Source organism: Mastomys coucha, unplaced genomic scaffold (genome assembly GCF_008632895.1).
Source record: "Mastomys coucha isolate ucsf_1 unplaced genomic scaffold, UCSF_Mcou_1 pScaffold17, whole genome shotgun sequence".
In the NCBI taxonomy this organism is placed as follows: Eukaryota; Metazoa; Chordata; class Mammalia; order Rodentia; family Muridae; genus Mastomys; species Mastomys coucha.
Window position 1 is genome coordinate 14,038,415 of NW_022196899.1, and position 16,567 is coordinate 14,054,981.

General features: G+C 40.2%; 1 protein-coding gene across 4 annotated transcripts in view; it reads left to right on the forward strand.

The window, feature by feature from the left end:
* Window positions 1–7,812: 7,812 nt before the first annotated feature.
* The window catches only part of Cp (ceruloplasmin), a 55,734-nt gene continuing 46,979 nt past the window's right edge, over window positions 7,813–16,567 (forward strand). For 3 of the 4 annotated variants that reach the window (XM_031376430.1, XM_031376429.1, XM_031376431.1), the window contains exon 1: window positions 7,814–8,185. In XM_031376430.1, the coding sequence (XP_031232290.1) occupies window positions 8,040–8,185 (146 nt within the window). In that variant the 5' untranslated portion in view covers window positions 7,814–8,039. Of the gene's footprint in view, window positions 8,186–16,567 lie in introns of all 4 variants that reach the window. The other variant, XM_031376428.1, reaches the window with a different exon arrangement.

Sequence of the window (16,567 nt, forward strand, 5' to 3'; positions counted from 1 at the left end):
GACAGGGGCCCTGGCAGAGCAAAAGCACTCTCTGACTTGCTACATTTGGCCTTCCCTTTTAACTAAACCAAAAGGGGGATATGTGGGGAGCCGTGAAGATGGACAGGCATTCGCCATGGCAAGATGGCGCCTACTTCCGCTGTCAAGTAAACAACTGTTTGCGCATGTGCGTGGAGTGAAAAGGACGCCATGTCATAGCCCATCCCGGGGCGTTACGTAGAGTAATGAGCGAACAGCCAATCATGAGCAGACACGCCACGCAGTGGGTAGATACGCCGCACTGTGGTGTATATAAGCAGTGCGGATTTTGGGTTCGACCTCTTTTTCCCTATGGATGGAGACAATAAAACGTTGCTGCAGAAGGAACCTAGTGTGTCCACGTGTCTTCTTGCTGGCGAGACAACCGCACGGGCTACACTAAATGAGCAAAGCACCCATATCTCTCTACCCATAGATTAGTAAAGCTTTTAGACATTATCAGAGAAATTTGTTTATGCAGTGGATGATAGTTAATGCAGAAATATCTGTGGTCTGCTCAGCCACAAACTGGGCATCGGTACCATCGTACCCAAGGTTCAGAAACAACTGCAAAAGAGGAAGTAGAAAGCTTGTTAAAGCCAAAGGTCAGGAAGAAATAGAATGAAGTGGTGTCTTCCACTGTATTCAGAACCTCACAGCATCTATGACTACCTGCAAATAACAGATACATTCAACATTCTAGCATGGAGTGGGAAAGGCTATAAACCCCTACTCCCAAGTGTGGTAATTTGAATGAGAATGGCCCCAGAGGCCTATATACTTGATTATATGATCCCTAGTTGGTGGATTGTGTAGGAAGGACTAGGAGGTGTGGCCTTGTTGGAAGAGATTGTCACGAGTGGTAGGCTTTGAGACTTCAAAAGCTCAACCCAACCCTAGTATCTCTGTTTCTTGTTTTTCCTTTCTCTGCCTGCAAATTATGGACCTGATGTGAGCCCTTAGCTACTGTTTCAGTGCCAAACCATGATAGAACTGGACTAAACCTCTAAAACTGTAAGTCTCCAATTAAATATTTTACTTTTATAAGTTTCCTTGATCATGGTTTCTCTTCACCTCAATAAAACAGTAACTAAGACACTGGGGAACTATGGATAACTGATGTCTTCAGAGGAGTGACAGAAAAGTTTTCTTTAAGGGTATTTGTCCTGTTAGGACAAAGGATGCCAGTGGATGGCTCCAGACTTAGAGGTTTAAGGACAGCGCAAATTTAGAGTCCATGACCATCAAGAAAGCGACGGATTCTCAGCGTGACCTCACAGAAGATAGGTAGCTTCCTTGAGTCTCAGTTTTGGCCCAGTGATTTGTGGTTCAGATGTATGAAACTAATAAGGCAAATTTGTGTCATTAGACCACTAAGTGCCTGGCTATTTGTTACAGTGGCAAAAGAAATAATATATTTACCTAGTTAAATGAGAAAATTGATATGATTCTTGGCATAGGCTTTACAAACACTGATAATACAAGAAATGTGACTATTATGGTAGTTAACCTCTATGTTTTTTCAGTATTGACTAATCTGGTATGTCAAACATCAGTCCAAAAACTTAGGGTTTAATACAAAACAGGCTTGATCAATGAAAGGAATAGTCAAATACACATTACTTCTAATATGAACTATATACTGCTGAGACAGACATAGATACTTAGACCCAACCAATGGACTGTAGTTGGTGGCCCCTGTGGTTGAATTAAGGAGAGGCTGGAAGAAGCTGAGGAGGGGGGTGACCACATAGGAAGACCAGCAGTCTCAATTAACCCAGATCTCTTGATCTGTTGAGATCTCACAGACACTGAGCCATCAACCAGGCAACATACACAAGCTGGTCTGTGGCCTCCAACACATATGTAGCAGACTTCCTGGTCTGGCCTCAATGGGAGATGTACCTAACCCTCAAGAGACTTGAGGCCCTAGGGAATGGGGAAGCCTAGTGGGAGTGTGGGAGACATCCTCATGGAGACAGAGGGGAGGAGGAATGGGGTAAGGAACTGTGGGAGGGCAGAGCTGGAGGGGGGGATGGCTGAATTGTAAAAAATAAATAAATAAAAACTAGCAACAATTAAAGTAAGTATGAATAATTTTTCATATTTTATGGTGTTATAACATTTTGGAAAGGGAAGACTTTTCTGAGCAGAGAAATACTACCTCTCCAAAGCAAGTTAATTCACTGGGTTAGTAAAGAACTTCTTGGCAAATAGGCATTTTACATACTCCAAAGAGCCTGCTTGACTATATTCTCCTGTGCAAAGCCACTGTTTTCTCCATCCAAACTCATCAGAGGGCAAGGTACTAGACACAGGGACAGCACTTCTGCCCTTAAATGAACTGGACTTTGGTTTTTTTTTTTTTTTTTTTTTTTTTAATTAGCCAATCCTAAACTGTTTGCCTTGTACTGCCAGTAAAGCTCAGTGATCTGTCTCTCTTTACCTCTGCTCCTGTCTCCTGATCAGCCTCTGTGCTGTCCCTGCAAGGCCCTGTGGAGTATGCTGTCCTCTTGTTTCAAGGTGGAACTGTGAGCATCAATACACTTTTCAGATCTTGAGGTGCTCTGGTCTATGTCATCACTCAATTTCTTTTTACAAATAAAGTTCTGGCACAAAGCAATATTTATGAACTTCTCCTCCCATTGTAGAGCAGAAGCCAAGAGAAATAGAGTCATATAGGTTGAGATGGAGAATGTTTCATGTTTCCCACTGACATCGGAGATAACCATGTCTAAAGGATACATTTCTATTCTTAAAAAAAAAAAAAAAAAAAAAAAAAAAACTCTATTAGTCAGTGGATAATTAGTGGCAGCTCCTGCCTCTCTCCCGGCAATTGGGAGGCAGAGACAGATGCAAACACAAGGCTGTGAACTGGAGGTCAACCCAGTCTGTACAGAAAGATCCAAGTCATCCAAGGCTACCTAGTGAGACCCTGCCTCACATTCCTTAACCTCAAGAAAAGTCTTTAGTCAGACACAGTCACTCTTTCCTGTAATCCCGGTGCTTAGGAGAAAGAAGGGTCCACATGAGTTCAAAGCTAGTGAGTGCCAGGCCATCCTGAGTTACAAAGTGAGACTCTACCTCAAAAAGCAAACATAACCACAACATGAACTCACCCGTTTCAGTCTTTGAGGTTTTGTTCACTGTTGATAAGCCATAGGCTTTGTGTAATAAGAAAATGAAAGTGAAAAATAAGTTGATGTCCTTCTCCTACTTAAAAATAAAAAGGCTTCTTTTGTTTCACATTGTTCTGTTAGCTTTGGCAGCAACGAGCCTTTCCTGTGCACTGTGAGGGCTTTGCTTGCCAGAACGAATAGACAGGGTCATGACCCATCCCTAGGCATTCAAAGGAGTATGAAGCAATCAGAGTTTTCTCAGAACTCCATCTCATAAATAGCCATGAAATGGTCAGTGGAACAGAAAATCTTGGCAGTGCTCACATTGCGCTGGGCTAACATTGTGTACCCATAGTTAAAGGTCTGTAGGTGGCCCCACCACTGATAAAATTCCAGAGTTGCACAACTTCCTCTGTGAAAGTCAGCAGGGTGATGGTGAGACTGTTCTGGGGGAAATGCCCAGTTCTTCTATACTAAATCTCCTGCTAGCAGAGTGAAGGTTAGCCCTTAATGCTAGCCCGTCTCTTAATAATCTTCTTGGCACAGAGGTTAACCGTTCTTACTAGACCCACAAGAAATATGGACAGAAATATTGGAAGTTCAGAGAAATGTCAACCTGACAGAAGTAAGCCATGGTGGGATTGTAAGAGGGCCTTCCTCCTTGGTTTTAACTATTCTCGACTTCAGAATCTTGAATATAGAGGAAACTCCTTCTGTCCACAAAATCTTCAAGACAATGAAAAAGAACCTGTGAGAAATGATTGACACTTTTGCTGCACAACTGTACTGCCATCATCAAGCAGCTAGCTCACACACTGATGCTCGAGGCTTGGGATGCCTCTTCTGCTTTGTCCTGTGTTTGCTCTGTTCCCTCTTAGACTCCTGCTCACATTTCTGGGTCAGTGAAGTCTATATTGTAGTATTGCACTTTTATGAGTGCAGAGAAAACTCAACTACACTCTTACCCAAATTTTCCTTTTACCTATCAACTCTGGAATCGCTCTGGGGAGTGAATGTGGTGTTTAATGACTCTGCAAACAGCTGGTTGCTTGGAACTTTTCCTTCTTATCTTAGTAGCCTTGAAGCTTTATGAGAGTCTCCCCACTCCCTGCCACACAGCAAGCCACATGCTTCTCAGTGGGAAAATTTATCAACATAAAATGGGGCAATTCAAGCTTAATGATTTCTCCTATACTATATGTAAGGGACTCACTGGCACCAACTAGGGTTGGTATTTAATCACTTAGCTCCCCCATCACTGTGAAGGGTCCTATTGGTATAGGTCTCCTCTGGAGCCTATATAATCCCATTTATTTACTGGTTGGTAGAATATTTTGGGAAGTAGGCACTGTAGAGATGGCTGCTCTGGCCTCCTTTTCTTTAACATAAAAACTTTATTTGGTTTATAGTTCCAGACAGATATGAGATCAGCATGAAAATGGCAACTCAATGAGGCTCACACATGGCATCTATACCAGAAAGCTCAGAGTTCCCATTCTTAACCTACAGCATGAGGCAGAGAGTGGGAACTAGAAATGGTGTGCATATGTAAACACTCAAGTCCACCCCCACGTGTTATATTTCCTCTAGCTGGATGATATTTACTAAGTCTTCACAAATGATACTATCAACTTAGGATAGATTTTTCTGAATTCAAGCCTTACATCTTGCTTTTTGTTATGTGAAAAATTCATGATGAAGAAAAACACTATAGGTAAGCCTTTCTTTATGTGCCTCAAACCCTGAATTGCAGTAATGAATGGTTATACAAGAAAAACATTCATGAGTAAAAACTTGTTTCTCAATTTGCTTTAATTTTAATTATGTGATGTCAGTGTCTCTGTGCATGTGTATGCTGATTCCCAAGAAGATTAAGTCCTTGGATCTTCTTTTAGCAGGAATTACAGGAAGCTGTTAAAATTCTGACCTTGATCCTGGTGATGAACTTGTCTTTAATGCACAGCCATGTCTCTAGCCGTGTATATATTATTTTGACACCAGAAAGTAAAAAAGAACTTATACAAGAGAAAAACCCTAGTAATGGAAATGTGTTGTTATAGCTGGGCAGTGGTGGCACATGCCTATAATCCCAGCACTTGAGAAGCAGAGGCAGGTGGATTTCTGCGTTCAAGGCCAGCCTGGTTTACAGAGTGAGTTCCAGGACAGCCAGGACTACACAGAGAAACCCTGTCTGGGAAAAAAAAAAAAAAAAAAAAACCGGAAATGGGTTGATAAAGACTTTAGACATCATAGTTGTCTTCAGTTTCAAGAAAAAAAAAGTAGCCTTGAAAGAAGTAAATTATTTACCACATTCACTCAAATGTAATGAAAGAGATCGTCACTTGTGTTTGTGGATTTTGAAACATTTAGAGTAAGTATTAAAGTTTACTGTATGTGTGGCAAGTTCATTTACAGAGGTTTATTCGCCCATTCTTGTAGTCGCCAGCTCAGTCAGTCAACGGGTTCTCCAGGGCAGGACTAGTAAAGACCAATGCCTCAAAGTGTCTTCTCTAAGAACTCCATTGTTCTTGGAATGCCTGGATCCTTCACTACAGTTTCCTCTCTTCACCATGCAGGGCTCTCAGACTCACCCGTGAGCTGAGCTACCTGAGGAGTGCGACAGCTGGGAGATTTTAGGGCAGCGGGGCCTCGGTTCCCACCGTTGCGCAGTGGACCTGCTCTGTCCTCCTTAAACCCACAGTAAATGTAAGCATGGAAACAAGTTAAGATCAATAGTGGCTTCTTGTCAATTAGAGGCACACCCCTTCCTCTAGAGAATGAACCGCTAGAAGATGCCTTCTACATCGTCTTCTTGGGGGAAAGTCTTTTTGGAACAACTCGTGTACCTTGATCAGTGAAATCTGAACAAAATTTCAGACATACTCCCGTCCTCTCTGTGAATGTGAAGGAAGAGTTCTTTAGGGAAGCTTCAAAAAGAGGTTTGGGACACCTTGTCTCCTATGCAGTTTTCTGTATCAAGACCTGGTCAAGATTATCACTAGTACCGGGCGGTGGTGGCGCACGCCTTTAATCCCAGCACTTGGGAGGCAGAGGCAGTCGGGTTTCTGAGTTCAAGGCCAGCCTGGTCTACAGATTGAATTCCAAGACAGTCAAGGCTATACAGAGAAACCCTGTCTCGGGAAAAACAAAAAACAAAAAACAAAAACCAAGACAAAAAAAAACCTGTAGCATATTCTTAGATTATCAAGAGCTAGGATAGCCCCGTAGCTCAGTAGTAGGGTACTTGCCTGTTGTACATAAGCATGCCTAAATCCCTGTGTTCAATCCCATTAAAACACACACACACACACACACACACACACACACACACACACACACACAGTTGTTAGTAGCTTGCAAGGTCATTTCAATTGATCTGGATGATTTCCTTCAAGGCTGACCTTTACAAATGAGGAAAAACTGAAGTTAAGGGTAAGAATTTTAACAGCATTAGATTTTAACCTGATATTTTTTTTCTAGTACTCATTGTACTTCTTCCCTGATTCATCCCCATAGCCTCTATGACTGACATTGTATTCTTCATTTTTCATGTGTTTATAATTAGCTCCTTCTAAATGGCAAGTATATGCTCCATGGAGTTTAATCTACTGCTATCTGCCCACTCAGGACAGAACTGCACACACAATGTATTTCACTCAATATTTGTTAAGTAAGGGTACCTGCTCTGATACCAGTCTATTTCAGTAAATAGTCTTTAATGCTATACAGTGTCCTACAAGAAAATAACAATAACAATAATGGCTTTATTAACGCAAAATATTAACTGCTATCCTCAGGATAGTATTTGACTTTAGGAAAAAAAAAAACATTTATATATTTAGATACATGCCACAAGTATAGACGGTTCTAACCAAAAGTCTTTTTACCTTAAAGCTCTCACACATATTACAAAGAGGAATTCTAGGTTAATTAAACAAAGCTTTGTATTCCAATTGAGTAAAATCATTCTTTGCCTTTGAAAACGGCCTTAATTGTGGTTGATTTTTTTTCTTTTCCTTTCTCTTTTCTATCTCTTTTCTTTTCTTGGTACTGCTTCTAATTGTTATTCTTATTTTCCTCCTCTTCCCTCTTCCCTCTTTGCCCATTCCCTTCCCCCCCTTTCTTTCTCTTTCTCTCTCTCAGAGAGTATTACTACATTGTATATTTGTATATACTGGTACTAAAATCCTGGGTTCAACAGATTGACATGTGCCAGATTCCCCAGTAACTGGAACCACAAGCACACACCATTCATTATGCCTAGCTTATTTGGTTTGTGGCTGATTTCCTTTATAATTCAGGCAAAATTTTCAATTCCTGGTACGTTCTCCTATTAATTTCTATGTAGCAATCCATGTCAACTTGGTAAAGTGTCTATAACACACAGTACAAAAAAAATTTCAAAAGAAATTTTTATTGGTTACTTTTACGATGTGCTAAATGTTTCATATCTTTAAAATTGCAAGTATGTTTTTCCTAGTCTTCTAAGGTCGTTAACAAGATGTTTTGATTCATTTTTACCTTGGATTAGTAAAAACACTCTGGGTGAGGTGCTGTAGTGCCTGGGATTTCTAGAAGAACAAAGGGAGCATTTAGAGATGTTCTCTGGTGTCCTAGAATTCACACGATGAATGGAAGAAAATACAGTTAGGCGTGCTGCGCATGTCCAGCACAAACGGATGACATTCCTTTGTAGTTAGAGAAGCCTGGCTACTGGGAACGGTGTTTGTTTTGGTTTTTCCCGGTCATGGTTTACCAGAACCAATCTGAGTTGGAAAATGCTATTTGCTTTACTCTTGTGCAACATTAAATTGTGTCAGTCAAGCAAAATAAAGCCCTATTTATAAAAGTGCCTGCTTCTGCTTTCACTTTATTGCATCGAGGGCTCCACAAGGGAGGAAAATGAAGTTTTTGCTGCTTAGTACATTTCTGGTTTTGTGTAGTTCCTTAGCCTGGGCAAGAGATAAGCATTATTTCATCGGAATTACTGAAGCCGTGTGGAACTACGCTTCTGGCAACGAAGAGAAGAAACTTATTTCAGTTGACACGTAAGTCGCTCTTTTTTGTTGTTTATGGGCCAAAGTTATGAGTTACCTTTAAAAAAAAAGTGAGGTCAACAAGAAAAGTAATTTAAACATAGAAAATGCAAAATGTTGACTTGAAAATCAATACTTTTATTGATTTCCTTTATGTCCCTAATATTTGTTATTGTGAAGCTGTCCTGTTTCGTCTCTCTTCGTCTGAGGGAACTCCGCTGGTTTCTTACTCTTTCCTATGGTTGTGGCTTCTCACTCCCTTATCTTCCAAATGTGTTCCGCCTCTGGATGCAGAAGTTCTTTACTTTAAACAATTACTATATAAAATGCTAGCATGTCATTGCTTGTTCCTAATGGTGCAAGTACAGTATTTTTAATCCTTTCAAAATATCAAATATAGAAATAAAATACTACTTAAAGAAATAAGATTCTGCCTAATACTTTTTGTGTGATTCAGGCCAGTGAATGAGTGATACTAATCTCTCACAGTTTCTGGAGTTCTGATCTATAAAAATGACACAGCCCAGTGATAAAACACAAAGCTGTTTAAAAACTGCAGGCAGAGCCCTTATAGCACAGTCCTCCCCACATAACATGTGCAAAAAATGTTATGTTCTTATTATGAGGTCCGGAGAAAATATCATGTAACCAAAATGTCTTTGTGCTTTAGTTACTTTATATAAGCAGCATTCTTTACACAAAATAGTAGGGTCTCCTTGAAGTTTCTCTAAGCTGAGACCATCACCATTAATAGTATATAAACATTTACCAACAAATGGAAACTTTGCATTCAAAGCAAATATTTAGTATATTAGCAAATGTATTAGAATGGTGAAAGAACTCAAGTGAGTGAAATGAACAACAGCTACTAAGATTGTCTCTGTAAAAACAGCTCTATTATTGAGCCAAATTATGTAACCACCGAATCATTGATGGGTACATACTATTTTGTTTAATTTTATATATGGTTAAATTTTTCATGGTAAGGAAAGTGCAGTGCTAATAATAATATCCTATCGTTACTTTATTAACCTAATAATAATCAGCTATAAAAGGTTTGTATTGATAACTGATTACAAAGACAAGTAGAACTTGTGATTTTTTTTTTTAAACATGGTTTTGAGGTTGTATTCTCTTCCCAAGAGTCGGTCTCATTTTTATAGTTTCTTTGGAGAAGCCTAATGATGTATGGTTCATTGTTCCCCTGATTAAGTACAATGTAAGTTACCTATATTGTTAAAAAAGGTACTGGACTGAGTATGTTCCTCAATGGTACCTAATTGAGTAAAGAGCTGTTCTACTCATTGCTCCAACCACCCTGCCATGGTATAGAGTAAAAAAAAAAAAATCAAGTCAGCTCATTGAGTATAAACTGCATCATACTGGCCGTGTTCCAATGTGGCAAACTCTAAGTATGATGAAGCAGAAGAATGAAAAGGGTTGATAAGAACTTCAGGGAGAGATGTCTTTGTTTTAAATATTCTAATGGCATAGAGGAGAAGCTCGCTTACCTTATTCGCCCTTAATAGGGACACAGAAGGAAAATATGGCATTCAGTTTTTCAATTGTATTCAGATTTCTCTTTAAATACTGCTCTACAGTCTCCTATGGCTTCACCAGCATCTTAGAATCTGTAAGTTTTCTCTCTCCATCTACATAAACAATGACTGCATGTTTAGTAAGTTTGCCCATGTTATGCTCAACTTTACCAGAGCAGTGTAGTCGCAACTTTTTTCTACATTCCTTGTGCTAAATCCGTGGTATGTTTGAGTCAGTATATGGGGCATGACGAAATGGCACCAGACATGGGTAGCTCTCTTCCTTGTGTTATGGACAAAGAAAAGGAGAAATAAACAAGTTGAAGAATACATGAAGAAATATCCTAACATAAGTGTCAGCTACAAGAAGACTAGGTTGAAGAATACACTTGATTAATTAAAGTGGAAAATTTTTAGTTAGATGTTAGCAGTTTGTGATTGGTTAGGTTCACGTATAACTTTACTGTTCACTGTCAGGTATATTCACCTGGGCTCCACCAGCCACATATGGATATCACAGAACAGCTATAGAAAGTGGCAATGTCATATTGCAATGTCAAGTATTGGATACTCCATTTACCTTACTTTTTTGTTTGTTTGTTTGCTTGCTTGCTTGCTTGCTTTTGTAGGTACCCACGTTGCTAGACCTGGCTCAACTGAATGGCTTCCAAATTAATTATTTTAACACTCCCTCAAAAATAATTTTAAAAATATTAAAGGAGTGCATAGTTGAGTATCAGGTGCCAAAGAAAGCCAGGACAAAAGGTTAACGGTGGTGCCTAGTAACATACAAGCGTATACAGCTAGCCTCCAGGCTTTCTCAGTGTCTATGATTCCTTTCTGCCCTTTTCATCCCTTCCCCCTACCTTAAACCTCTCCAACCCAGGCACTTAATTCCCCTTTCCTCAGCTTCTTTTTGCTATATGATCCTGTCACTTCACCTATGTCTCTTGGTTCTCATGGTTCTCTCTTGGCTGTCTCTTAGCCTCTTTGTTCTCTTGATTCTCTTCTCTTCCTCTCTCACTTTCCTCCTCTCTCTCTCTCCTCTCAGTCTGGACTCTTCCAGATGTCTCTAGGTGTACTCTTCCCTCATATCTACAATAAAACACTTCTCCTCAACAATACTTACGAGCAGTCACGTCCTCATTTGGGTAAGGTTGAGTCTAACCTGAAGTACATGAGACACTGCCTCATTTTTTTTTTCTTTTTTAAATCTTCTAAAGAGGTACACATGTTTGCTAATGTTGTTGGGAAAATTCACTCACAGTGCCCCATTCTCTGAGGCTGCTAAGTTAAAGTGGCAAGCGATGGTTTGTAAGGGACCAGCACCTCCTGAAGGACAGCTTCTCAGGACATGTTGAACAACTCTAACGGTTCCTGCTTTCCCTGCTCCATTGGCTACAACAAACTCCATTTCTCCTGCCTAAGAAGGCTGACTAGCATCGTATCCCTGCTGTGCTCCCAGAGCAAAGCTAGTTTTGATGTATAATTCACTTAAGGCTTGTGCTATATACACATTGGTTGAACTGCCTGTAGCTAGACCGTTTTTTCTGCGATTTCAATATGTTAAAGGAAGTATTTCTGAAATGGTCTGTAAAAAATTTCTGGCCTAAAACTTTAGAATGGGACACCCCTTAACAGAATTCATGTTTTAGTCAACTGCATAGCTTCCTAGGATAGACAGGGATGGAAGACAAGAGTTGCTGTGTGGCTGGGAACAGGGAGGCCTCCTGCTTCTGAAGAGAACATCAGAAACGTCAAAAATTAAGGAGGACTGACCATGTGTACTATTGCTGACTGGGAGTTGAAAAGGGTAACTTGAAAAGCATGTAGACACGATTCCTGAGAGAGACCTCCAGCAACCAGCCACAAGCAAACAGTCCTACAAACTCAAGACACAGAATCGTTCCTACAACCTGACTTGTTCAGGGCGTGGATTTTTCCACAAGTCTTCAGGAGAGCGCTTAGAGTAGCACCCTCTTGATTTAAGTTCCATGATGCCCAAGACACAGAACACAGACATGAGCTGTCAGACCGATGACTCATCCGACTAGGAGGTTATAAGTAGCTGTTACTTCAGGCTGCTGGGTGATCGTTGGCTATTCAGCAGTGCACGTGAAATGAAACATTTCACCTAGTGAAGTCAAAACTCTGCTTTAATCTGGAGACTTTAGTAGCCAAGGTAAGGATAGACCAAAACCACTTTCAGTAACCTCTGAACTCACCAGCAGAATGGTGCTATTAACTAATTATAGTGGCATTAAAGACAAATTATCTACCACTAAGAACTCAGTTCTGATTCTGAGCCTACCAGAAATGACAGGAATCAGTCAGTGTGTTGCTGTCATTGTTGTTGTTGATGATGTTTCATGTTTGTTTTTGTTCTTTCCTTTAAAAGAGGGCAAAGGGCTAAACTAGAAAATGTGGTTGCTGGGAAGGAAACCATTGGCTGTAATGAGTAGGAAGGAGCAGGTGACAGTTGTCATTAGGAAGGACTGAAAATAAATCTGAGTAATTTGTTCGGTTCAGAAACCAACTATAATAGATTCTTGTGGCTAAACAGCTTATGGGCAAGGTTCCCATAAGCTTCCAGTAAGTGACTGACCCTTTGTCCCCAAACGAAGAATGGTTTGCTGATGTTCTTTTGGAAAACAGCACCACGAGCAAACAGACCTCCCCCAAGTTAAATATTTAATAATTTCCTAAGGAAAATTTCTCACAATGCCCAGGCCAAATTGAAAAACTAGTCTGGTGTGTGTGTGTGTGTGTGTGTGTGTGTGTGTGTGTGTGAGAGAGAGAGAGAGAGAGAGAGAGAGAGAGAGAGAGAGAGAGAGAGAGAGATTCCCAATGTATAAAAACTCTGAATATACTTTGCTTCACATAAATTCTTATTTTAAAGGTAATTTTCATACATATTTGATCCTCTCAAAAAAACTTTGTCTAGAAGAAAAATGAGTCACAAAGCTAAGCATATTCCATTTTAATAAATGAGTAATAAGACACTCGTGCAGTCGATGCAATTTGACAAGTGGAATGGAGTCCTGGGTGCCGTAAAGTCACATTCAGGAAAACAGATGCAGAAGGTGTTTCACTAAAGCTTTAAGAACTTGAAGGCTGCTTTAAAACCTGGACCTGTGGAAAATGTGTATCAACGGGGAGTGGTCGATTAGGATCTTTGCTAATGTTTTCAGACAAGTCTACTAGAAATGGAGTCAAACCCTGATGAAAACACTTTATTCTGAGATTTAGACAAATGTGTCTGAGACTAGCCCAGGGTTCTTCTGGCTGCATGGGGAAGAAGACCTCAGCTACAGCTGGCTGTGACTGGATTTGTCCCTTATGGGCTCCTCTCAACACAATAGACAGCCTGGATCTCAGGGGTCTTCAATGCCTCACAGCCTAGATGCTCTTAAAGCACATGTTTCTTCTTTCTTTCTTTCTTTCTTTCTTTCTTTCTTTCTTTCTTTCTTTCTTTCTTTCTTTATTTATTTATTACATTGTCAGATCATCACAACTTGTATTTACATATCTTAAAACATTTTAGACCCTCAGAATGTACTCAAACTTCCACATCCTTAGACCTTTATAACTTGCATCCAGATCTCTTAAGAGGATTTTTTTTTAGACCATCACAACTTCTTTCAACCTTAAACATTTTATTATCGTTTTTGGTTTTGTTTTCCAATTATTTACCATTAAGAGAAGTTGTGGTTAATTAGTAAGAACAGTCATGTGAAATAAAAGAATAGTAAAAAGTTCCTTTGAAACCTGTATATGAGCTTTTTGGGGGTGTTCTGTTTTGCTTTGTTTCTTTTAGAGTCTGGTAGCAAGATAAACAACTGTGACTTTCTTTACAAGATAAAGCGTAAGCTTTCTTTGCTGGTGACTTAGTAATAGCTCTAAGAAAATGAGGCCTGAAACTTGATTTTTTTTTTAGCACTTTAAAACATTTCTTTGTTTTGTTTTGTTTTTAGACATTTTCTTTATTTACATTCCAGATGATATCTCCTCTCCTGGTTACTCCTCCAAAAAAATATCAAAAACAAAACAAAAAATAAATTCTGCTTCCTCTCCCCTCCCCCTGCTCACCAACCCACCCTCTCCCACTTCCTGACCCTGGCATTCCCCTACACTGGGGCATAAACCTTCACAGGAACAAGGGCTTCTCCTCCCATTGATATAGGCCATCCTCTACTATACATATGCTGCTGGAGCCATGAGTCCCACCATGTGTACTTTTTGGTTGGTGGTTTAGTCCCTGGGAGCTCTGAGGGTACTAGTTAGTTCATATTGTTGTTTATTCTAAGAGGCTGCAAACCCTTCAACTCCTTGGGTTCTTTCTCTAGCTCCTGCATTGGGGACCCTGTACTCCGTCCAATGGTTGGCTGTGAGCCTCTACTTCTGTATTAGTCAGGCACTGTCAGAGCCTCTCAGGAGATGGCTATATCAGGCTCTTGTCAGCCAGCACTTGCTGACATCCACAATAGCATCTGGATTTGATGATTGAATATGGGAAGGATTCCCAGGTGGAGTAGTCTCTGGATTGTCCTTCTTTCAGTCTCTGCTCCATAGTTAGTCTCTGCAACTCCTTTCATGGGTATTTTGTTCCTCCTTTTAAGAAGGAATGAAGTATCCACACTTTGGTCTTCCTTCTTGAGTTTCTTGTGGTTTGTGGTTTGTATCTTGGGTATTCTGAGCTTCTGGGCTAATATCCACTTATCAGAGTGTGCATGCCATGTGTGTTCTTTTGTGATTGGGTTACCTCACTCAGGATGATATTCTCCAGATCCATCCATTTCCCTAAGAATTTCATAAATTCATTGTTTTTAAAAGCTGAGTAATACTCCATTGTGTGGACATACCACATTTTTGTATCCATTCCTCTGTTGAGGGGCATCTGGGTTGTTTCCAGTTTCTGGCTACTATAAATAAGGGTGCTATGAACACAGTGGAGCATGTGTCCTTATTACATGTTGGAGCATCTTCTGGATATATGCCCAGGAGTGGTACAGCTGGGTCCTCTGGTAGTACTATGTCTAATTTCCCGAGGAATCACCAAACTGATTTCCGGAGTGGTTGTACCAGCTTGCAATTCCACTAACAATGAAGGAGTGTTCCTCTTTCTCCACAACCTCTCCAGCATCTGCTGTCACCTGAGTTTTTTATTTTAGCCATTCTGACTGGTGTGACGTGGAATCTAAGGGTTGTTTTGATTTGCATTTCCCTGATGACTAATGATATTGAACATATCTTTAGGTGCTTCTCAGCCATCAGTATTCATCAGTTGAGAATTCTTTGTTTAGCTCTGTACCCCATTTTTAATAGGGTTATTTGACTCTGGAATCTTAACTTCTTGAGTTCTTTGTATATATTGGATATTAGCCCTCTATCGGATATGGGATTGTTAAAGATCTTTTCCAAATCTGTTGGTTGCTGTTTTGTCCTATTAAAAGAATGTGGGGAAGAGCCTGGAGCACATAGGCACAGGGGAAAATTTCCTGAGCAGAACACCAATAGCTCATGCACTAAGATCAAGAATTGACAAATGGGACCTCATAAAATCACAAAGCTTCTGTATGGCAAAGCACATATTTATTAAGATTTCTCCTGTCCATACTAATTCTGTGGGTTTGGGGCAGAATTCACACCTATGTTCTGTTCTTTATTCATGGATTTTCTGAACTCTCCAAGACATCTCATTTTTCCCTCTGCTTTTCCTTAACACAACAAGAAGCATGTGACAACTATAAGGTAACACAAGCAGGACACACCAGGGCATGTGTTTTGGGCAGGATTTTCCTATTCCATAATGGATGTATTTTTTAACTGCTTTATTCTTTCTACTTTTGGTTAGACAATCACACCAGGATGAATGTGAAGAAGCAAGACACACCATCTCCATCATTTTTCAGTATGCAATTTTGCCTCCTTTGGGGATCCTGGTGTTTTTTTTTAGACAATCAGGGATGTTTGAAATCTCTGAGACTGTCACCCTAGGAGTCCTTAGTATATCTGGAAGAATGTGGCTTTGTTTCTACCAGTTCCTTGCTCCTTCTTGCCCAAATTCAGCCACCAGAAACACTGTCAAGTAGCAGTGCTTCCTGACCACAATTTCCATGTTTCTCCTGTACAGCCATAAGGTGGAAAGATCTAGCACCACCATGGTACCAGCTGAAAACAGAACTTTCTGTATTCCTGTCACATAGAATCAAGGAACCCCACTTCCTCTACACTGGCTGGTCACCACCTTCAGCCTTATCGGTTCTCAAAGTCCAAAGTAGATGCCTGTGCTAGAATACACTAGCCTGTGTGTTCAAACATGCAGGTGTCTGTGTTCCACTCCCCTTTGTCCCCAGTCAGAATAAACAAACTGAAACCAGAAATATATTTGTATATTACATAGAACCTAAGTCTTCAGGTTACTATGTAGACAACAAGAGGCTAGAGTCCTAGACGTTTGACAATCATGTCTTCAACTTTTGTGACAATCCCAGAGCCCCATTTTTGTCTTGAAACATGAAAAGAAAAACAATCTGACCCTTGCTGATTCTCTCTACCCGGGAAACCCGATAAAGTTTACTTTTTCGTCAGGTTACCGTTCTCTGTGATGATTAACTGGAACATGGTAAAGTCTTGAAAACCGATGGTCTGTAACAGATAGCGCAGACATACACCTTGGTGGTGGAGAATCTTACCAAGACCAGGATTCAGCTGAGTCCTTCTGAATGGCTTCATGGCACTGTCCACTAACAGATGCCACTGAAAACTAACTTTGAAAGTTCAGTTTAAATTCGATCTACCCAAATTAAAAATAAGTGTTTGTCTCATGTCCTGAGAGATGATTCTTCAGCAAAGT